At 42.4% G+C, this 22,721-nt stretch overlaps 1 protein-coding gene across 1 annotated transcript in view; it reads left to right on the forward strand.

Annotated features, from left to right (window-relative positions):
- The window catches only part of LOC128057591 (ATP-binding cassette sub-family C member 4-like), a 128,307-nt gene that overhangs the window by 56,463 nt on the left and 49,123 nt on the right, over positions 1-22,721 (forward strand). Inside the window, 7 exon segments of the mRNA XM_052650040.1 lie at positions 3,388-3,482; positions 3,706-3,792; positions 11,585-11,661; positions 14,271-14,290; positions 18,309-18,521; positions 21,631-21,771; positions 22,651-22,702. Coding sequence (XP_052506000.1) covers positions 3,388-3,482; positions 3,706-3,792; positions 11,585-11,661; positions 14,271-14,290; positions 18,309-18,521; positions 21,631-21,771; positions 22,651-22,702 — 685 coding nt within the window.

Here is a 22,721-nt window from a genome sequence, read left to right on the forward strand (position 1 = left end):
ACAAATAAAGTCTGACACTGTTTCCCCATCTATTTCCCATGAAGTGATGGGATCAGATGCCATGATCTTCGTCTTCTGAATGTTGAGCTTTAAGCCAACTTTTTCACTCTCCTCTTTCACTTTCATCAAGAGGCTTTTTAGTTTCTCTTCACTATCTGCCATAAGGGTGGTGTCATCTGCATATCTGAGGTTATTGAGATTTCTCCCAGCCATCTTGATTCCAGCCTGTGCTTCTTCCAGCCCAGCATTTCTCATGATATACTCTGCATATAAGTTAACTAAGCAGGGTGACAATATACAGCCTTGACATACTCCTTTACCTGTTTGGAACCAATTTGTTGTTCCATGTCCAGTTCTAACTATTGCTTCCTGACCTGCATATAGGTTTTTCAAGAGGCAGGTCAGGTGGTCTGGTATTCCCAACTCTTTCAGAATTTTCCACAGTTTATTGTTATCCACACAGTCAAAGGCTTTGGCCTAGTCAATAAAGCAGAAATAGTTGTTTTTCTGGAACTCTCTTGCATTTTCCATGATCCAGCGGATGTTGGCAAGTTGATCTCTGGTTCCTCTGCCTTTTCTAAAACCAGCTTGAACATCTGAAAGTTCACGGTTCATGCATTGCTGAATCCTGGCTTAGAGAATTTTGAGCATTACTTTACTAGCATGTGAGATGAGTGCAATTGTGTGGTAGTTTGAGCATTTTTTGGCATTGACTTTCTTTGGAATTGGAATGAAAACTGACCTTTTCCAGTCCTGTGGCCACTGCTGAGTTTTCCAAATTTGCTAGCATATTGAGTGCAGCACTTTCGCAGCATCATCTTTCAGGATTTGAAATAACTCAACTGAAATTCCATCACCTCCACTAGATTTGTTCATAGTGATGCTTTCTAAGGCCCACTTGACTTCACATTCCAGGATGTCTGGCTCTAGGTGACTGATCACTGAATATTCATCGGAGGGACTGATGCTGAAGCTTCATTACTTTGGCCACCTGAAGCAAAGAACTGACTCATTGGAAAAGACCCTGATGCCTGGAAAGATTGAAGGTGGGAGTAGAAGGGGAGACAGAAGGTGAGATGGTTGCGTGGCATCACTGATGCGATGGACATGAATTTGAATAGGCTCCAGGAGCTGGTGATGGCAGGTTAGCCTGGCATGTTGCAGTCCTTGGCATCACAAAGAGTCGGACATGACTTAGTGACTGAACTGAATTGAATGTAGTAAATAAAAGAGTGGATTTAGGTGCCTTTTCTAGAACACGGTTGAGATTGTTACACTACAGAATGGTGCTGTTTTCATAAAGAAGCAAAATCAATATAAAATACAGGCATAAAAACTAAGCAGAACAGTTTGTAAGGACCATCAACAGTGCAACAGAGGAACAGTAAAATGTTTGTCCATGTATAAGGCTGGGAATCTATCTCAAAATGGCTTATTTTTTCTCATGAAAACAAAAAAGCAGTAGATGGTATTAACTTCTAAACTCAGCAAAGGAAAAAATGTAAAATAATGATCAATGTCCATGAAAGAGCAATTTCTGCCTTTCATGTTTTGCACCCAGTTAAGCTTTGTGTGAGCAGGAAACTTGTATGTGCCTGTGGCTGTCAGGAAGGTTTACAATGGAGACAGTCTTTCAACTCCTTGTGGTCACATACTTTGCATATTGTGATCCACACTATGAATGTGGTCCTACTATTGGTTTGATGAGAAAACATGCAACAGTCAGCAATAGCAAGTTACAATCAATTTCAGTGCTTTTTGCATTTATGGAGTGTGTTCATACACTTTAGGTTATCACAGCATCCTTGAGTTCAGTGACTCTTGTTTCTGAAGCACATTCTGAAAGAGAGGAAAGTGAGACTTAGAGAGATCAAGTGACTTGTTTATCAGGGAGACTCTAGTGTAACACTTGCTACTGCCCCAAATTTGCTGAAGTAGAAACAAAGAAATGAGGGTTTCATCTGCAGAAGGTATTGCTGTGTATCCTAGGTTGATGCCTGAGGGGTTTAGTAGAAACTTCCTGGAAACTCTGCTTGTCTATACCAGAATCTGTCCAGTGATAATTATGGGCAGTCCTAAGATTTCTAGCACAATACCATGTAGTCCAGTTCAGTTCAGTTGCTCATTCATGTCTGACTCTTTGTGACCCCATGGGCTGCAGCATGCCAGGCTTCCCTGTCCATCACCAACTCCCAGAGCTTGCTCAAACTCATGTCCATCGAGTCAGTGATGCCACCCAACCATCTCACCTTCTGTCATCCCCTTCTCCTCCTGCCTTCAATCTTTCCCAGCATCAGGGTCTTTTCCAATGAGTTACTTCTGTGCATTAGGTGGCCAAAGTATTGGACTTTCAGCTCAGAATCAGTTCTTCCAATGAATATTCAGGACTGATTTCCTTTAGGATTGATTGGTGGGATCTCCTTGCAGTCTAAGGGAGTCTAAAGAATGTTCTCCAACACCACAGTTCAAAAGCATCAATTCTTCAGCACTCAGCTTTCTTTAAAGTCCAACTCTTACATCCATACATGACTACTGGGAAAACCATAGCTTTGACTATATCGTCCATCTCCCAACATGGAAAGATGCTCTGGGGGCTTTGTTTTCTTCATGGGTGAATTCATTGAGCCCAGAACAAAGCCTGCCATATAGTCCATTCTCAAAACATCTGTTACAATGGTCAGATTCCCAGTGGTGGTGGTGGTAAAGAATTTGCCTGCCAATGCAGGAGACTCAGGAGACTGGAATTTGTTCTCTTGGTTAAGAAGCTGCTCTGGAGTAGGAAATTGCAACCCACTCTGGTATGCTTGCCTGGAAAATTCCATGGACAGAGGAGCCTGGTGGGCTACAGTCCTTGGGGTTGCAAAGAATCGGATGTGACAGAGCAGACACACACACACAATGGTCAAATATATAAATGCTGTGAAAAGTTACAGAATGAAAACAAATGAAAAATCTTGAGTTTTTTTTTTTTTAAATTTTCACGATTACAATGTACTCACTATGAAATAAGTCCCATTGCTGCTGCTGCTGCTGCTAAATCTCTTAAGTCGTGTCCAATTCTGTGCGACCCCATAGACAGCAGCCCACAAGGCTCCCCTGTCCCTGGGATTCTCCAGGCATGAACACTGGATTGGGTTGCCATTTCCTTCTCCAGTGCATGAAAGTGAAAAGTAAAAGTGAAGTCGCTCAGTCGTGTCCAACTCCTAGCGACCCCATGGACTGCAGCCTACCAGGCTCCTCTGTCCATGGGATTTTCCAGGCAAGAGTATAAGTCCCATTATTATTGATTAAATACTTTTATGAAGAACTGATCCTAAAAGTTAAAGATCATAGGAGGAGAACATATTTTAAATCTTTTTCTTTTTTCCTTTTGCTATCTCTGTATAGGATTTACAGCTTTTGAAAAATGGAGAGAGAACTGAGATAGGAGATGGAGGAACCCCGCTGAGTAGAAGCCAGAAAGCCCAGGTCAGCCTCGCAAGGTGAATGGGGTTTCAGTTGCTATCCTGCCCCTCCTCCTCCATGGCTCCTAGTGGATGTGAGCACACAGACCCTGCTCACTGCGTGGGCCTGAGTGAAGCAGTGTCTTAGTCCTTTCCATCTGCTCTTGGAATGAATCTGGAGTTGTTGGATGCCATCACGATTCAGAGATGAGACCCAGGGAGTGTGAAGTGTCCTCTCCTGACGTCTCTCTATGTTTTCTAGAGCTGTGTATCAGGACACAGATATCTACCTTCTGGATGATCCGCTTAGAGCAGTGAACACAGGAGTCAGCAGACACTTGTTCGAACAGTAAGTTTACTCCTGTTTTCTATCATCTCTGCTTTCAAGGAACCCTGTAGAGATGCGGGAAAAGAGTTCAGGAAAGCTTTTGTGCTTCAGGAGACTCTGGTTGTTCTGCCCTGGTGTCCCTCCTCCCCCTCCCTTCCCTCCATAGAAGATCCATCATAGAAAAATTTTGCATTGTGATGAGGTCAGGACAGGAAGATACAGAGGGTGATTTCAGTGTGTGGAGGACAGTGGGGTCTGTGTTTAGGGAGTGAGGAATAGATGGCAGATTTCACCCTGTGACTTGCAGTTGATGAACCCAGACCCCAGGGATAAGGAAGATTATGTACAGGTATTAAATCAGAGATTGGACCTTGGTAACCTGGTACTTGACTGCCAGTGCTTTTCCTCCATCATTTGTTTAAGAAAATTAGAAGAAAAGTTTTCAGCACTGATACAGGGCTTCTGTGGAAATGCCTTTGTTAATTTATGCTTATTATTATGTGGGTTTGGAAATACTTAATAAAGCATAGAATTTAAGAGTGATTTATTACACATCTGAATATGACTGCAGTTATTTAACACTGCTTCATGGATACTTGCTAGAGTTAATAGTTAGATCCACAATGCAGGACTGACTTGAATTTGAAGCTTGGTATCTAGAATCTTTCTGAAGTCCTGACTCTCACTTTGTTTCTGGAATTTGTCTGTGGTTCTTTCTTGGCCACAGAATTCCTGAAAGTGAACAGCTCTGATGTTTCTCTGTCCTAACACACGCTGACCGCAGCCTCTGGTGGAGTCTAGACTGGCGTCTTTGAAAGCTACATAAACTCACTTCTTCTGAAGCAGCCTCAACATCTCCTGCACAGTTAGTTCCCTTGCTGTTGTTCACTTTGTAAAACCCAATGGGCCTTCCAGCTGCACTTATTATTGCCCTGCTGTATGCATTGTTAAATGCCCTTACAGATGTTACTGCACAAAACTTCTTAGTTTACAAGGAGGACAGTGACCCAGGAGAGGGGAAGGACCACACTGGGCAGAATAAGGGAGACTAGGATGCCCAGCTCTCATTCCTGCCTCTAAGGAATCTGTCTCTATGTGGAGCTTGTTAAGACAGATGCTTGGGAAAAGGTCAGCTGAGTCAGGGTTTAGAGGGCTTCAATACAGGATAAGAAATGCTGAATGTAAAGTGAAAGTGGCAGCTGGAGGCTTTCACTGAAGTTGGAAAGCACCCTGTACCTGGGGCTGGGCAAGTGTGTGGAGGCTGAGAAGAGGACCCAGTTCTTTTGCTGGAAGAAGAGTAGAAGCACAGATGTGGAGGGAGGAGGAAGCAAGGCTGTGAGGAGATCAGTAGGCACGTCCTCACCTGGAGGAGGGGGGCGTGTTCAGCAGAGAGAAGCTTTTTGGGAATTCTCGCTGTCAGGTCCTATGTTAGTTTGCTGGGGCTGTGACAATCCAGGCTGCTGTTCAAAGGAGACCTGAGCTCAACAGTTTAGCAATAACAGACATTTATCTCTCTCGGTTCTGGAGGCTGGAAAAGCCAAGGTCAGGGTGCTGACAGATTCAGTGTCTGGTGAGGGCATGACTCCTGTGTCCTCACGTGGTGGAAGGGTGAGGGAGCCCTGTGGGCCCCTTTTATCAGGGCACTCTTCCCACTCATACAGGCTCCACCTTTGTGAACTGCTCACCTCCCAGGAGCCCCATCTCCAGAACCTTCATGATGGTCTTTGGGGGAAACCTGTGAATTTTGAGGATCAGTTCGGTTCAGACGCTCAGTTGTATCTGACTCCTTGCAACCCCATGAACCGCAGCACACCAAGCCTCCCTGTCCATCATCAACTCCCAGAGTTTACCCAAACTCATGTCCATTGAGTTGGTGATGCCATCCAAGCATCTCATCCTCTGTTGTCCCCATCTCCTCCTGCCTTCAATCTTTCCCAACATCAGGGTCTTTACAAATGAGTCACCTCTTCGCATCAGGTGGCCAACATATTGGAGTTTCAGCTTCAACATCAGTCCTTCCAGGACTGATTTCCTTTAGGATGAACTGGTTGGATCTCCTTGCAGTCCAAGGAACTCTCAAGAGTCTTCTCCAACACCACAGTTCAAAAGCATCAATTCTTCAGTGCTCAGCTTTCTTTATAGTCCAACTCTCACATCCATACACAACTACTGGAAAAACCATAGCCTTGACTAGATGGACCTTTGTTGACAAAGTAATGTCTCTGCTTTTGAATATGCTATCTAGGTTGGTCATAACTTTCCTTCCAAGGAGTAAGTGTCTTTTAATTTCATGGCTGCAATCACCATCTGCAGTGATTTTGGAGCCCCCAAAATAAAGTTGGCCACTGTTTCCACTGTTTCCCCATCTATTTGCCATGAAGTGATGGGACCAGATGCCATGATCTTCGTTTTCTGAATGTTGAGATTTAAACCAACTTTTTTCACTCTTCTCTTTCACTTTCATAAAGAGGCTCTTTAGTTCTTCTTCACTTTCTGCCATAAGGGTGGTGTCATCTGCATATCTGAAGTTATTGATATTTCTCCTGGCAATCTTGATTACATTCCAGCTTGTGCTTCCTCCAGCCCAGCATTTCTCATGATGTACTCTGCATATAAGTTAAATAAGCAGGGTGGCAATATACAGCCTTGATGTACTCCTTTTCCTATTTGGAACCAGTCTGTTGTTCCATGTGTGCTTTTAACTGTTGCTTCCTGACTTACATATAGGTTTCTCAAGAGGCAGGTCAGGTGGCCTGGTATTCCCATCTCTTTAAGAATTTTCCACAGTTTATTATGATCCACACAAGCAGTCTATAGCAGGCTGTCACAATTTGTGGGGGTGGTGGTTTGGGAAACTTAAACAACAAAAATTAATTTTCTCACAGTTTTTGAGGCTGTTAGTCCACGATCAAGGTGTGGGCAGTTTGATTTCTCCTTAGGTCTCTCTCCTTGCCTTCCAATGGCATCCTCCTTGCTGTGTCCTCCCATGGTCCTCCCTCTGCCCACGTGCACCCCTGTGTCTTTTTCCTTATGTCTTAGTCTCCTTTTCTAAGGACCCCAATATGATTGGTTTAGGCCTACCCTAAAGGCCTCATCTAAATTACCTTTTTAAAGTCCTCATCAGAAATTATAAGGGTCTGACAGCTAAGGTGTCAACATGTGAATTTGAGGTGATATTTCTGATGTTCAGCAAGTCCAGAATAGCAAAGTAAAGAGGCTTCAGCAGAGTTAGCCACCATCAGAGAGATGTGTGAGGAGCTCTGAGCTCTGCACACAGGAAGCTGGGATTCCATGTCCATTCAGCGGGGGTCGTGGGGCAAGTTCTGCCAAAGTCTCTGTGTAACTCGTGCTTAGTGCTGGGGTGAAGAAAGAACTTTGGAGACAAATGGTGGTAGTGGCTGCACAGTGGTGTAAGTGTGCATTAGACCACCTAGCTTATGCTTAGAAATGGTAAAAACTGTAAATTTCATAATATGTATCATTTACCACAATGAAAAATGTGGAAAGTGGCATTGAATTTTTCAGAACAGCAGAGAGCAAGGCAGCTGACACATGGCATGCCCTCCAACTTTGATCTGACCCCACTTTCCCACCTTCTCCTCATCATGACTTGATGAATTTTCCCTGAGAGAACTGCCTTGTGTCTTGTCATGAGTTCATGACAGAAACTAGTGCTGTGACAGAGATTCCCCACCCCCCAACCCCCCTGGCATCTTGAGTATCTCAGCCTCCCTGTTCCCAGTGCCCTGCCCTGAGCTCCCAAATGTGTGTCACCCCATCTTGTGTGCACATGGCCAAGTTCCCCACGTCACAGGGATGGGAGAGGAAGGTGTTCTGATTGTCAGGTACCAGTGTGCTGATCACAATAGCTCTGCAAAGTTTTCCCTCAAACACAGGAGGTATTTATAAAGTCCTCTTGAACCTTTTAGATGTAATGACTTTTGATATACACTTGACAGAAGCAAGTTGGTTAAGATTGTTGTTTGCTATTCACACTGATGTTCTCTGGGGAAACTTAGGGGAGGGAGCATAAATGCAATTTAGGAAATCACTCACCAGCAACTGGAGAATGTTCTGAAGTTAGAAAATTGGATGGAACAATATGCTATGAGAGATGGTGGTCGTGTTGAAACTTAGTCATGGGGAGTGTTTTCTATTAAAAGTGAATGAATCATACTTCTACTTGCTGTTAACAGTTTCCTTTAATCATGAATATATTAATATATCCTAGGTTATTAAGGTTTGTAACTTTTATAACTATATTTTGTGAATATTAAGTGGTCATATCACCTATAGAAGGTGAGGGGCCTTAGGTGAACTGACGTAGTGTCACCTGTCCAGCCATGGATCCCGTCATGATTCAGCCCCATGTCAACAGACCCCCTCCTCCTGCATCATCAGATCTTCAAGTCTGTCCTAATCAGACTCCCTGCTGCTGTCTACACAGCTCACCCTCCTGCTCCAGCCCTTCACAGTCCCTGCCCCCACTTCACATTCAGGATGCGGCTTCAGATACTCAAAGAACAGGCTTCCTTGCCGTCTGCCCCCTCAGCCTTTCCAGCTTGTCCCCACACCTACTCGGTGTCCAGCTGTGCTAGCTCTGTGGGGGTCTTTTCTCACCCCTGTCTGTCTGTGCACACTGGTCCCTCTGACCCAGAGCCAGGGAGCAGTGTGCCAGGACACAGAAGAAAGGCGGAAGGCGGCCCTGCCATTTCCTCCTGCTCCTCCAGGGGCCGCCCGTGCCCTCTATCTTCCTACAGCCCTCAGTGGGTGCACTTGACCGTTTGAGTCCCCCCACCCTCCATACACTGTGAATGCAGAAAGGTGCCTCAGCCCTGCGTGTTCAGTCCCAGGACCCCTACAGCTGCTGTGTCTTCTTCCAGGATGTTTCCCCAGAGAGTCTCAGGGCTCCTGTGTCTCCACATCTAAGACAGGAGCCCCCCCTTGCTTTTCCTTTAGAGGACATGCCATGGCCCAGTAGTGCATTTTCTACACTCATTCAGTGTGTCCCCCTGTACACAGTGGAGAGTATTGTCTTCTATCTTGACCTGTGGGTGTATCCTCAGCACTTAAAACAGTGCCTGGCTCTTCAACACATCCCTGCTGATTGAATGAATAGAGGTGGGGACTCTGTTTTATTTGTATCCCCCTCCACCATGGGATGCATCCTCTCTTAATACAGCCCTTATATAGGAGTATAGGATTAACATAGCCTTTATATAGGAATAACAGTTATACAACTAGTTACTGAATCAATGATTTTTATGGCATGACTTGGAAATCTTTACTCTGAAAACTTGGAAAATAGAGTATTTTCTTAGTGATTTGATTGAAAAGAATTATTTAGAAAAAATTCAAAGCCATCAATTTATCACTTCATTGTAATTATTTGTATTACCTCATCTGTGACAGAATGTTAGGAAGAAAACATTTAACAACTTTTCTATTGACCATCTTGAAAATAGAAAACCATCAGATTTTATTAACATCCACCTTCAGGGATTATTGGCAGGTAATTATGAATTAAGGAGAAAAAATTCCATTTAAAAGCTCTAGTACTAAATCTGAAAAGATGTCAGTCAAGAAACTTAGGTATGAACACTCAGCTAACACCAAAGGTAAAAAATGAATCCTTTCGGACTTAATGAAACAATGGTGTCTGCATTCCAGAGTCTTGTTTCTGATCATAGACCCAGTATCCAGTGTGTCCCCTTAGGACTTTTTTGTTCTGAGTCCAAAGTGCATAACCACTCGTGGTCAGGGAGGATTGAGGAAAGGGGCTGGCATTTACTGAGTAGAGAGTTGGTTTGATTTGTCAGATGTGTGGGTGAGTTGCCACTAGTTGACATTGTTTTGAGATGAAGAAACTGAGATTTAGCCACTTGTCCGACATCAGGCTCATGAGAGGGACTGAGCTGCAGTCTGCTACCTCCACACTCTCCTTCTAACTCACTCAGAGGTTGAGTTCTGGCCCAGGTTCCTGAGATTTGCTCTCCAATGGGTCAGAGCGCCCAGAGTACCTGCCTGGAGCCCTGCCTGTGATCACCAGGGTCCCGGACCCAGCTATTCACTACCCGGAAGGGTTTGTGGACCCTGTGGGATGAGACTGGGGCTGAGTCCCTAGGGGTCTGCATTTAAAATGGAGGAGTCTGAGGGGTTGCTGTGAAATACACTTAAGGTTGAATCCCGAGGGGAGTTGTTGAAATGTACCCAGCAGTCCTGCCAGGCCTGTGCTTACCCAGCTGAGACATAAGAAAGAGCCTGGAGTCAGTGACAGAGACATGAATAGTTTAATGGATGGCATGAGCTTCCATGGCTGAAGCAAGGTCCTTGAGTGATACCCCACTGTGTGCAGCAGATGTCGGAGCAAGATGTGATGGCAGACTTTGTTCCTAGGGTAAGGGAGGGAGGGGAGGGAGATTACCTGTTATGGGGGAATTAATGTCTGGTTGGATCATTGGTTGCCATGCATGCATGTGTGCTCAGTTGCTTCAGTCATGTCCAGCTCTTTGGAACCCCATAAACAGTAGCCCACCTAGCTCCTCTGTCCATGAGATTTCCCAGGCAAGAATACTGGAGTGGGTTGCCACACCTTCCTCCAAGGGATCGTCCCAACCCAGGAACTGAGCCTGCATCTGCTGTGTTTCCTGCATTGCAGCTGGATTCTTTACCACTGAGCCACTGCGGAAGCCCATCAGTTACCATGGAAACCAGCAAAGGGAAACACTCCTCACTATCCCTTTGAAAAACATAGTGGAGGGTTCTGATCTAAAGCTAGAACAGTCATTAGCTGGGTCCTGGGACAAGCATATAGGAAGGTTGGTCACATGAAGAGGTGTAGGTGAAGCAGGCACTGGTCAAGCAAGGGATGTACAGAGAACAAGAGAACAGCCATCTAGGGTGGCCTGACCACACAGGGGTCTTGGCTAAAAGAAGTGGTGTGTCTTTTGGTTTGTTGGTTGATTTCCACTCTGAGTTGGGCCATTTTGATTCTGTTCTTTCATTTTCATGTTTGGAAGGTGTCCAGTCCTAATGAAAAAAGACTTGCTTCCTGGATGGGACTGGGAATGTTGTAGAGACTGATGGAAGACACGCTGGCATTCATTTTCTCTCTAATACTATTTGGGAAGAAATATCTAGAAAATTCTGGAGAAGGGAATGGTAACCCACTGCAGTATTCTTGCCTGGAGAATTCCATGGACAGAAGACCATGGTGGGCTACAGTCCATGGGGTCGCAAAGAGTTGAACGTGACTGAGGGAGTAACACACACTCACATATCTAGAAAATGCACTCTGGTAAAGGTTACCAAGAAGCTATTAATTTTTTGTTGTTAATATGTACATCATAAATCATACATAATCACCTACAAAACTGCCTAAGAAAAATGTACACCTTTTTATATGACAGATTCCACTTTTCCCATTCCAGCATAGTGATAAAATAGTGTTTTAGTTCAGTCAAGTTCTGTAATCTAAAGTATTGTTTAGTTGTCTTTCTTTATGAAACATGTAAATAATTGTTAAGCTGACTTTTAGGGGGAAAAATACTTTAGCTGTTGCTGCCCTTGGTGGATTGCTTTTTAGAATTTTTTAGCAGAGCTAGGTTCATGTTTGCTGCTGATAAATTTGAGGATCTAGTTGGAATTGTTGATTTATGTTTGTATTTAATTTGCATGATTAATTTGGTATTTTAACTACAGATATTTGATGGCTGTGCTGTCTTTTGTCTCATTATGTTTTCAAAATACATGTTTCCAATTTAGAGCACCCCCATTAATGTACTTTTGCATACTGTACCATTTACATTTGTAGGTGTATTTGTCAAGCCTTGCATGAGAAGATCACAATCTTGGTGCCTCATCAGCTGCAGTACCTCCCCTTCTCTTCTTGCCTTGAATCTTTCCCAGCATCAGGGTCTTTTCCAACGAGTCAGTTCTTTGCATCAGGTGGCCAAAATAATGGAGTTTCAGCTTCAACATCAGTCTTTCCAATGAATATTCAGGACTGATTTCCTCTAGTATGGATGGGTAAGATCTCCTTGCTCTTCAAGGGACTCTCAAGAGTCTTCTCCAACACCACAGTTCAAAAGCATCAATTTTTGGCACACAGCTTTCTGTATAGTCCAACTCTCACATCCTTACATGACTACTGGAAAAACCATAGCTTTGACTGGACAGACCTTTGTTGGCAGAGTAATGTATCTGCTTTTTATTTTTTATTTTTTTTTAATTTTTATTTTTACTTTATTTTACTTTACAATACTGTATTGGTTTTGCCATACATTGACATGAATCCACCACAGGAGTACATGCGTTCCCAAACATGAACCCCCTTCCCACCTCCCTCCCCATAACATCTCTCTGGGTCATCACCGTGCACCAGCCCCAAGCATGCTGTATCCTGCGTCAGACATAGACTGGCGATTCGATTCTTACATGATAGTATACATGTCACAATGCCATTCTCCCAAATCATCCCACCCTCTCCCTCTCCCTCTGAGTCCAAAAGTCCATTATACACATCTGTGTCTTTTTTGCTGTCTTGCATACAGGGTCGTCATTGCCATCTTCCTAAATTCCATATATATGTGTTAGTGTACTGTATTGGTGTTTTTCTTTCTGGCTTACTTCACTCTGTATAATTGGCTCCAGTTTCATCCATCTCATCAGAACTGATTCAAATGTATTCTTGTTAACGGCTGAGTAATACTCCATTGTGTATATGGACCACAGCTTTCTTATCCATTCATCTGCTGATGGACATCTAGGTTGTTTCCATGTCCTGGCTATTATAAACAGTGCTGTGATGAACATTGGGGTACATGTGTCTCTTTCAATTCTGGTTTCCTTGGTGTATATGCCCAGCAGTGGGATTGCTGGGTCATAAAGTAGTTCTATTTGCAATTTTTAAAGGAATCTCCACACTGTTCTCCATAGTGGCTGTACTAGTTTGCATTCCCACCAACAGTGTAGGAGGGTTCCCTTTTCTCCACACCCTCTCCAGCATTTATTGCTTGCAGACTTGTGGATCGCAGACATTCTGACTGGTGTGAAGTGGTACCTCATTGTGGTTTTGATTTGCATTTCTCTAATAATGAATGATGTTGAGCATCTTTTCATGTGTTTGTTAGCCATCCGTATGTCTTCTTTGGAGAAATGTCTATTTAGTTCTTTGGCCCATTTTTTGATTGGGTCATTTATTTTTCTGGAATTGAGCTGCATAAGTTGCTTGTATATTTTTGAGATTAGTTGTTTGTCAGTTGCTTCATTTGCTATTATTTTCTCCCCTTCAGAAGGCTGTCTTTTCACCCTGCTTATATTTTCTTTTGTTGTGCAGAAGCTTTTAATTTTAATTAGATCCCATTTGTTTATTTTTGCTTTTATTTCCAGAATTCTGGGAGGTGGATCATAGAGGATCTTGCTGTGATTTATGTTGGAGAGTGTTTTGCCTATATTCTCCTCTAGGAGTTTTATAGTTTCTGGTATTACATTTAGATCTTTAATCCATCTTAAGTTTATTTTTGTGTGCAGTGTTAGAAAGTGATCTAGTTTCATTATTTTACAAGTGGTTGACCAGTTTTCCCAGCACCACTTGTTAAAAAGATTGTCTTTATTCCATTGTATATTCTTGCCTCCTTTGTCGAAGATAAGGTGTCCATATGTGTGTGGATTTATCTCTGGGCTTTCTATTTTGTTCCATTGATCTATCTTTCTGTCTTTGTGCCAGTACCATACTGTTTTGATGACTGTGGCTTTGTAGTAGAGCCTGAAGTCAGGCAAGTTGATTCCTCCAGTTCCATTCTTCTTTCTCAAGATTGCTTTGGCTATTCGACATTTTTTGTATTTCCATACAAATCTTGAAATTATTTGTTCTAGTTCTGTGAAAAATATGGCTGGTAGCTTGATAGGGATTGCATTGAATTTGTAAATTGCTTTGGGTAGTATACTCATTTTCACTATATTGATTCTTTCGATCCATGAACATGGTATATTTCTCCATCTATTAGTGTCCTCTTTGATTTCTTTCATCAGTGTTTTATAGTTTTCTATATATAGGTCTTTAGTTTCTTTAGGTAGATATATTCCTAAGTATTTTATTCTTTTCGTTGCAATGGTGAATGGAATTGTTTCCTTAATTTCTTTTTCTACTGTCTCATTATTAGTGTATAGGAATGCAAGGGATTTATGTGTGTTGATTTTATATCCTGCAACTTTACTATATTCATTGATTAGCTCTAGTAATTTTCTGGTGGAGTCTTTAGGGTTTTCTATGTAGAGGATCATGTCATCTGCAAACAGTGAAAGTTTTACTTCTCCTTTTCCAATTTGGATTCCTTTTATTTCTTTTTCTCCTCTGATTGCTGTGGCCAAAACTTCCAGAACTATGTTGAATAGTAGTGGTGAAAGTGGGCACCCTTGTCTTGTTCTTGACTTTAGGGGAAATGCTTTCAATTTTTCACCATTGAGGATAATGTTTGCTGTGGGTTTGTCATATATAGCTTTTATTATGTTGAGGTATGTTCCTTCTATTCCTGCTTTCTGGAGAGTTTTTATCATAAATGGATGTTGAATTTTGTCAAAGGCCTTCTCTGCATCTATTGAGATAATCATATGGCTTTTATTTTTCAATTTGTTAATGTGGTGAATTACACTGATTGATTTGTGGATATTGAAGAATCCTTGCATCCCTGGGATAAAGCCCACTTGGTCATGGTGTATGATCTTTTTAATGTGTTGTTGGATTCTGATTGCTAGAATTTTGTTGAGGAATTTTGCATCTATGTTCATCAGTGATATTGGCCTGTAGTTTTCTTTTTTTGTAGTATCTTTGTCAGGTTTTGGTGTTAGGGTGATCATGGCCTCATAGAATGAGTTTGGAAGTTTACCTTCCTCTGCAATTTTCTGGAAGAGTTTGAGTAGGATAGGTGTTAGCTCTTCTCTAAATTTTTGGTAGAATTCAGCTGTGAAGCCATCTGGACCTGGGCTTTTGTTTGCTGGAAGATTTCTGATTACAGTTTCAATTTCCGTGCTTGTGATGTGTCTGATAAGATTTTCTATTTCACTTTTTAATAAGCTGTCTAGGTTGGTCATAACTTTTCTTCCAAGGAGCAAGCATCTTTTAATTTCATGGTGGCAGTCACCATCTGCAGTGATTTTGGAGCCCCAAAATTAAAGTCTGTCATTGTTTCCCCATCTATTTGCCATGAAGTGATGGGGCCAGATGCAATGATCTTAGTTTTCTGGATGTTGAACTTTAAGCCAACTTTTTCACTCTCCTCTTACTTTCATCAAGAGGCTCTTTAGTTCTTCGCTTTCTGCCATAGGGGTGTTGTCATCTGCATATCTGAGGTGATTGATATTTCTCCCGGCAATCTTTAATCCAGCTTGTGCTTCATCCAGTCAAGCATTTCTTATGATGTACATATAAGTTAAATAAGCTGGATGACAATAAACAGCCTTGACATACTCCTTTCTGAATTTGCAACCAGTGTGCTATTCCATGGCCAGTTCTAACTGTTGCTTCTTGACCTGCCTATAGATTTCTCAGGAGGCATGTCAGGTTGTCTGATATTCTCATCTCTTGAAGAATTTTCCACAGTTTGTTGTGATCCACGTAGTCAAGGCTTTGGCATAGTCAATAAAGAAGAAGTAGATGTTTTTCTGGAATTCTCTTACTTTTTCAATGATCCAATAGATGTTGGCAATTTGATCTCTTATTCCTCTGCCTTTTCTAAATCCAGCTTGAACATCAGGGAATTCACGGTTCACGTATTGCTGAAGCCTGGCTTGGAGAATTTTGAGCATTGCTTTGCTAGCGTATGAGATGAGTGCAATTGTGCAGTAGTTTGAGCATTCTTTGGCATTGCCTTTCTTTGGGATTGGAGTGAAAACTGACCTTTTCCAGTCCTGTGGCCACTGCTGACTTTTCCAAATTTGCTGGCATATTGAGTGCATCACTTTCACAGCATCATCTTTCAGGATTTGAAATAGCTCCACTGGAATTCCATCACCTCCACTAGCTTTGTTTGTAGTAATGCTTCCTAAGGCCCACTTAACTTCCCTTTCCAGGATGTCTGGCTCTAGGTGAATGATCACACCATTGTGGTTATCTGGGTCTTGAAGATCTTTTTTATATAATTCTGTGTATTCTTGCCACCTTTTCTTAATATATTCTGCTTCTGTTATGTCCACACCATTTCTCTCCATTATTGTGCCCATCTTTGCATGAAATGTTCCCTTGGTAGAGATCTCAAGTCTTTCCCATTCTGTTCTTTTCCTCTATTTCTTTGCATTGATCACTGAGGAAGGCTTTCTTATCTCTCATTGCTATTCTTTCGAATGTTACATTCAAATCGGTGTATCTTTCCTTTTCTCCTTTGCCTTTCACTTCTCTTCCTTGCATAGCTGTGTGTAATGCCTCTTCAAGCAACCATTTTGCCTTATTGCATTTCTTTTTTTGGGGGATGGTCTTGATCACTGCCTCCTGTACAATGTCATGAACCTCTGTCCATAGTTCTTCAGGCACTCTGTCTATCAAATCCAATCCCTTGAATCTATTTCTTACTTCCACTGTATAGTCGTAAGGGAAATGATTTAGGTCATACTTGAATGGTCTTGACTAGGCAGATGTTAGTCGGCAAAGTAATGTCTCTGCTTTTGAATATGCTATCTAGATTGCTCAAAACTTTTCTTCCAAGGAGTAAGCGTCTTTTAATTTCATGGCTGCAGTCCTCATGCCGTACACTGCATATAAGTTAAATAAGCAGGGTGACAATATAACTGACTTGATGGACGCGAGTCTGAGTGAACTCCAGGAGTTGATGATGGACAGGGAGGCCTGGCGTGCTGCGATTCATGGGGTTGCAAAGAGTTGGACATGACTGAGTAACTGAACTGAACTGAACTGAATGGTCGAGTGGTTTTCCATACTTTCTTCAATTTAAGTCTGAATTTTGCAATAAGGAGTTAATGATCTGAGCCACAGTCAGCTCCCCATCTTGAATAGTTTTCTAGTACTTTAGTATTCAGTTCAGGTCAGTAACTCAGTCGTGTCCAACTCTTTGCAACACCATGAATCGCAGCACGCCAGGCCTCTCTGTCCATCACCAACTCCCGGAGTTCACTCAAACGCATGTCCATCGTTGAGTGAGTGATATCATCCAGCCATCTCATCCTCTGTCATTCCCTTCTCATCCTGCCCCCAATCCCTCCCAGCATCAGAGTCTTTTCCAGTGAATCAACTCTTCACATGAGGTGGCCAAAATATTGGAGTTTCAGCTTCAGCATCAGTCCTTCCAATGAACACCCAGGACTGATCGCCTTTAGAATGGACTAGTTGGATCTCCTTGCAGTCCAAGGGACTCTCAAGAGTCTTCTCCAACACCACAGTTCAAAAGCATCAATTCTTCAGTGCTCAGCTTTCTTTATAGTTCAACTGTCACATCCATACATGACCACTGGAAAAACCATAGCCTTGACTATATGGACCTTTGTTGACAAAGTAATGTCTCTGCTTTTGAATATGCTATCTAGGTTGGTCATAACTTTCCTTCCAAGGAATAAGCGCCTTTTAATTATAAGGCTACAATCACCATCTGCAGTGATTTTGGAGCCCAAACAAATGAAGTCTGACACTGTTTCCACTGTTTCTCCATCTATTTGCCATGAAGTGATGGGACCAGATCAACCCTGGGATTTCTTTGGAAGGAATGATGCTAAAGTTGAACCTCCAGTACTTTGGGCACCTCATGCAAAGAGTTGACTCATTGGAAAAGACTTTGATGCTAGGAGGGATTGGGTGCAGAAGGAGAAGTGGATGAACAAGGATGAGATGGCTGGATGGCATCACGGACTCTATGGACGCGACTCTGGGTGAACTTCGGTAGTTGGTGATGGACAGGGAGGCCTGGCATGCTGCGATTCATAGGGTCGCAAAGAGTCAGACACGACTGAGAGACTGAACTGAACTGAACTGATGGGACCAGATGCCATGATCTTAGATTTCTGAAGGTTGAGCTTTAAGCCAACTTTTTCACTCTCCTCTTTCACTTTCATCAAGAGGCTTTTTAGTTCCTCTTCACTTTCTGCCATAAGGGTGGTCTCATCTGCATATCTGAGGTTATTGATATTTCTCCCGGCAATCTTGATTCCAGCTTGTGCTTCCTCTAGCCCAGCTTTTCTCATGATGTACTCTGCATATAAGTTAAATAAGCAGGGTGACAATATACAGCCTTGACATAATCCTTTTCCTATTTGGAACCAGTCTGTTGTTCCATATCCAGTTCTAACTGTTGCTTCCTAACCTGCATACAGGTTTCTCAAGAGGCAGGTCAGGTGGTCTGGTATTCCCATCTCTTTCAGAATTTTCCAGTTTATTGTGATCCACGCAGTCAAAGGCTTTGGCACAGTCAATAAAGCAGAAATAGATGTTTTTCTGAAACTGTCTTGCTTTTTCAATGATTTTTTTGTTGATTAGTATGTAGATTAAATTAACATTACCACATTCAAGTGCATTCCTCTGAAATTCTTCATTTTAGGGCAGAATTATGCAAAAGGGGACTTATGCTGAGTTTCCAAAATCTGGGGTAGATTTTGAAGATATTCTATTAAAGAAAGAGAATGAAGGGGCTGAATCATCTCCAGGTCCAGGAACTGCCATTCTAAGGAATCAGATCTCCTTTGAGTATTCAGTTCGGTCTCAAGAGGCTTCCAAATCCTTGTTGATAGATGCTTCTCATGAGGACGAAGAGGTGAGTTTCTCATCCTACATTGTGCCCTGGTCTTTTCTCTGTTGGTAGACTCATGGACATACAACCTGCTTCATTCACATCTTTCTTTGTCCCAAATTAGATGCCAAATTTCCAAATTCCATGGAATTGATAGCATTAGGAGAGCGTGAAGGGAGCAAGCTTGCTTGATGTTCGCTTAGGGTGTCAGGTGGAGAATCTTACAGACATCGGTAGTGGGTGTACTGCTTTGAATTTCCGAGTGCATGTGGCTCACACTGACAATGAAAACTCTTCAGTTTACTGTAATTACATCCTACTTGCTCTGGTGGCCACCGGCTTCCCTTATGTATCCAGAGGCTTAATGTGAAGAACTCCTTAGACTGAGTCCTGCTGGGACCACGTTAAATCAGCTACTTTTCCTGTATGTTGGAATGTTCTGGCTCTGCAGGTGACTGATGGTAGTATTCTCTATTGCCAGACGGTCTAGGATAGGCCAGAGGTAGCACATTCAAGGGACCCTACACACAGCAGATTAGTTGGAGTTAGGTCTTACCTTCCCCTTTTAACTGTCAAGACAAGAGAGAAATACATCTTATCCATGTTGAATCTCCAGTGGACCATAGAGCCCAGGACATCCTTGGCCCATGTGACTCTATAATGCATTCTAAGTCCTCCAGATGAAATGAGGAGATGCACTAGCTTTTTCCTAAAAACATACACAGGTGTTCCTTGAATTCCAAACCCTTACTATCTAAACCCAAGAGCCTGGATGATTGTGATAAATATTCAGGTTCACCCCTCTCATTCCACACACAGGAACCGACATAGATTCAGATCATTTGCTGTCCTCCTGCTACTCAGATTTACCTTATTCCAACTTGCTGTATGAACTCTCAGTTTATTGTATTTGGCTAGTATTTTTTTTTTAATTGAGAAATAGTTCACAGAGTGAACCAGAGGCTTTATTTTTAAAAAGCAGAGAACATCAAAGTACTCTGAAGTATCCATAGTCTTTGAAAAAATTGTTTCTGGAAATTTTGAAACATCAAATGAATAAACTCAATCAACCAGCTTCTAACCAATATGAAGATTTTTATCAAAGTCTAGGCTTGATTTTTGTATAATATTGTTCACAGGCATTCCCTGTGTCTATTTATTATCAAAATGGGGACTCCTGAAAGTCAAGCCTGGCTTTGTTTCGGTTTTAAAGATGGCAAAATAGTGAATTGAGAACTCTGGCTTACTGCGTCAGTGCTAGAAATCACGTCTTCTGATGTTATTCAACAAACCATATATCTGAAAAATAAAACCCAGATTTCAGATGCCTTTGAAACAGTCAGATCTCCATGCTTTCCAGCACCATGGTACCCAGCTGTGCTCCAACATGCTTTGCCTTTCCAAACATCCACTAGGAATCCAAAAAGGGCCCCGCTTTAAGAGTTCCATTATGGAGGTTTTTAGAAACCACACTAAACCCCACAAAGGGCAGTGGATATCCATTTTCCTGTTAAGGCCAAAAAAAAGTGATCATGCATTGGCAAATGGGAAAATGATACAAGTCATATGGTTACATAAAATGGTCCTATAAATCTCTCCTTTCAAAACTATGCTCAAAGGTATTTAAGACCAAAAGGGGATCACAAAAACTGTTGATACTAATAATTCCTGTACCAGAAAAAAGCCCTTCATGGAAATCGACTGAGAATTTGGTCAAAGAACGCAGATCAGGGATAAGATCCTTCCTTTTATTTCTATCCTCTATTTACCTCATAGCTATGGGTCTGGTGGGTGTGAATAACCCCTCCTTGTCCTTAAAGACAGATTAAGAAATTCAGGTGAATTTGTGTGCTATTTTAAAGCCTGCAGCTACAGAATCTGAGAGCCAAGCCCTCAGCTGATTAACTAGAATTTTGGACAAGCATCTGCATTTGCGCTTGAAAGCTGGGCTGGAAGAAGCACAAAACTGGAATCAAGATTGCCAGGAGAAATCTCAGTAACCTCAGATATGCAGATGACACCACTCTTATGGCAGAAAGTGAAGAAGAACTAAAAAGCCTTTTGATAAAAGTGAAAGGGGAGAGTGAAAAAGTTGGCTTAAAGCTCAACCTTCAGAAAACGAAGATCTGGTCCCATCTGGTCCCATCTGGTCCCATCTGGTCCCATCACTTCATGGCAAATAGATGGGGAAACAGTGGAAACAGTGTCAGACTTTATTTATTTGGGCTCCAAAATCACTGGAGATGGTGACTGCAACCATGTAATTAAAAGGTGCTTATTCCTTGGAAGGAAAGTTATGACCAACCTAGATAGCATATTCAAAAGCAGAGAGATTATTTTGTCAACAAAGGTCCATCTAGTCAAGGCTATGGTTTTTCCAGTGGTCATGTATGGATATGAGAGTTGGACTGTGAAGAGAGATGAGCGCCGAAGAATTGATGCTTTTGAATTGTGGTGTTGGAGAAGACTCTTGAGAGTCCCTTGGACTGCAAGGAGATCCAGCCAGTCCATTCTAAAGGCGATCAGTCCTGGGTGTTCATTGGAAGGACTGATGCTGAAGCTGAAACTCCAATACTTTGGCCACCTCATGTGAAGGGTTGATTCACTGGAAAAGACTCTGATGCTGGGAGGGATTGGGGGCAGGAGGAGAAGGGGTCAACAGAAGATGAGATGGCTGTATGGCATTACCGACTCGATGGACATGAGTTTGAGTAAGTCTAGGAGTTGGTGATGGACAGGGAGGCCTGGCATGCTGTGATTTATGGGGTTGCAAAGAGTTGGACACGACTGAGAGACTGAACTGAATTGAACTGAGGTATTTTGTGAGTGATGCTGGAAGTCATGATCAACTCTAAGTGAATCCACCCACCAATGAATAACCTCGTGCAAATGATGTTTCCTTATTTCTAATAGATTCTTAGAATTAGGATGGCTGAATCCAAGGGTAAATGCTCACGTGGTTTGGCTGGGTACTCCCACACCCTTCTTCGTAGGAGGGACCATCTTACACTCCTACCAGCCTATGAAATATGTCTGCTTCCCATAACTTTACAGTGGAGAGCATTGTTGAACTCTTGAAATTTGGGGGTTTGTGGTTTAATATTTTGTCTTTTACTGCCATTTCTCTCTCCAGACTGAGAATTTACAGGTTGCACAATCACAGGAGAGCCCTTTGAAGAGAAAAATTGGTTTTGAGACCTACAAGGATTATTTCACAAATGAAACTCGCTGGTCTGTCATTATTTTCCTTAGTCTAGTAAACATCGCAGCTCAGGTAAATAAGGGTATTTATTTTGGTTTGTGCCCTCAGCTTGATATTTACATACTATTTATACTGTACTTTATAATTATATATATATAATTGCATATATTATACAATTATACATACAAGTGTGTGTGTGTGTGTGTGTGTGTGTGTGTGTATGTGTGTGTGTGTATATACATAAAATGAGATTTATTTCAAATAATTGGCTCATAAGACTGTGAGCCTAGCTGGGTGAATGTGAGATCAGAAAGGCAGGCCTGAAGCCTGGAACCTCAGGCAGGAGCTCACCCTTCTGTCTTGAGGGAGGATTTCTTCATCCTGCAGGAAACCTCAGGTTTTGCTCTTAAGATATTCATCTGACTGGACGAGACCACCACAGTGTTGAGGGTGATCTCCTCTACTTTATTTCTGATGATGGATGTGAACCACACCCACAACACACCTTCACAGCAACATCTAGATAAGTGTTTAGTTGAATCACTGGAGACTGGCCTAGCCAAGCTGACACAGAAAACCTGATCATCACAGTATCTGTCAGGCTTCTTTGCTTTGAAGAAAAATTCAACATTTATATTATTATTGCTATATTTTGAAGACCATTTGGATTTACACGGAAACATGCTGTCTGTGGTGATCAAAATCAGTGAGGCTTCTTAGTGTTATGTGTATGTGACAGATTCTATGGAAAAAAAAATGGATTTCTTGCAAAGATATTAAAATGTAAGATGCCCTCCCCTGACCTGTGGTCATCTGGGGTGTAGGGCTTGGTGCAGACCTGAGCCAGAAGGACCGCCTCCGTGTTCTGGAGCCTTTCCATCCCCACCCTAGTGAGCAGGGTGTGAGGCTCAGTGACGTCAGTGTGTGAGTGACTGTTGTCTCCTGCTCCAGGTTGCCTACGTCCTGCAGGATTGGTGGCTTTCATACTGGTGAGTGATTCCTGGTTTAACCCAAAGTGCTGT

This window comes from Budorcas taxicolor, chromosome 12, assembly GCF_023091745.1.
Source record: "Budorcas taxicolor isolate Tak-1 chromosome 12, Takin1.1, whole genome shotgun sequence".
NCBI classification, from domain to species: Eukaryota; Metazoa; Chordata; class Mammalia; order Artiodactyla; family Bovidae; genus Budorcas; species Budorcas taxicolor.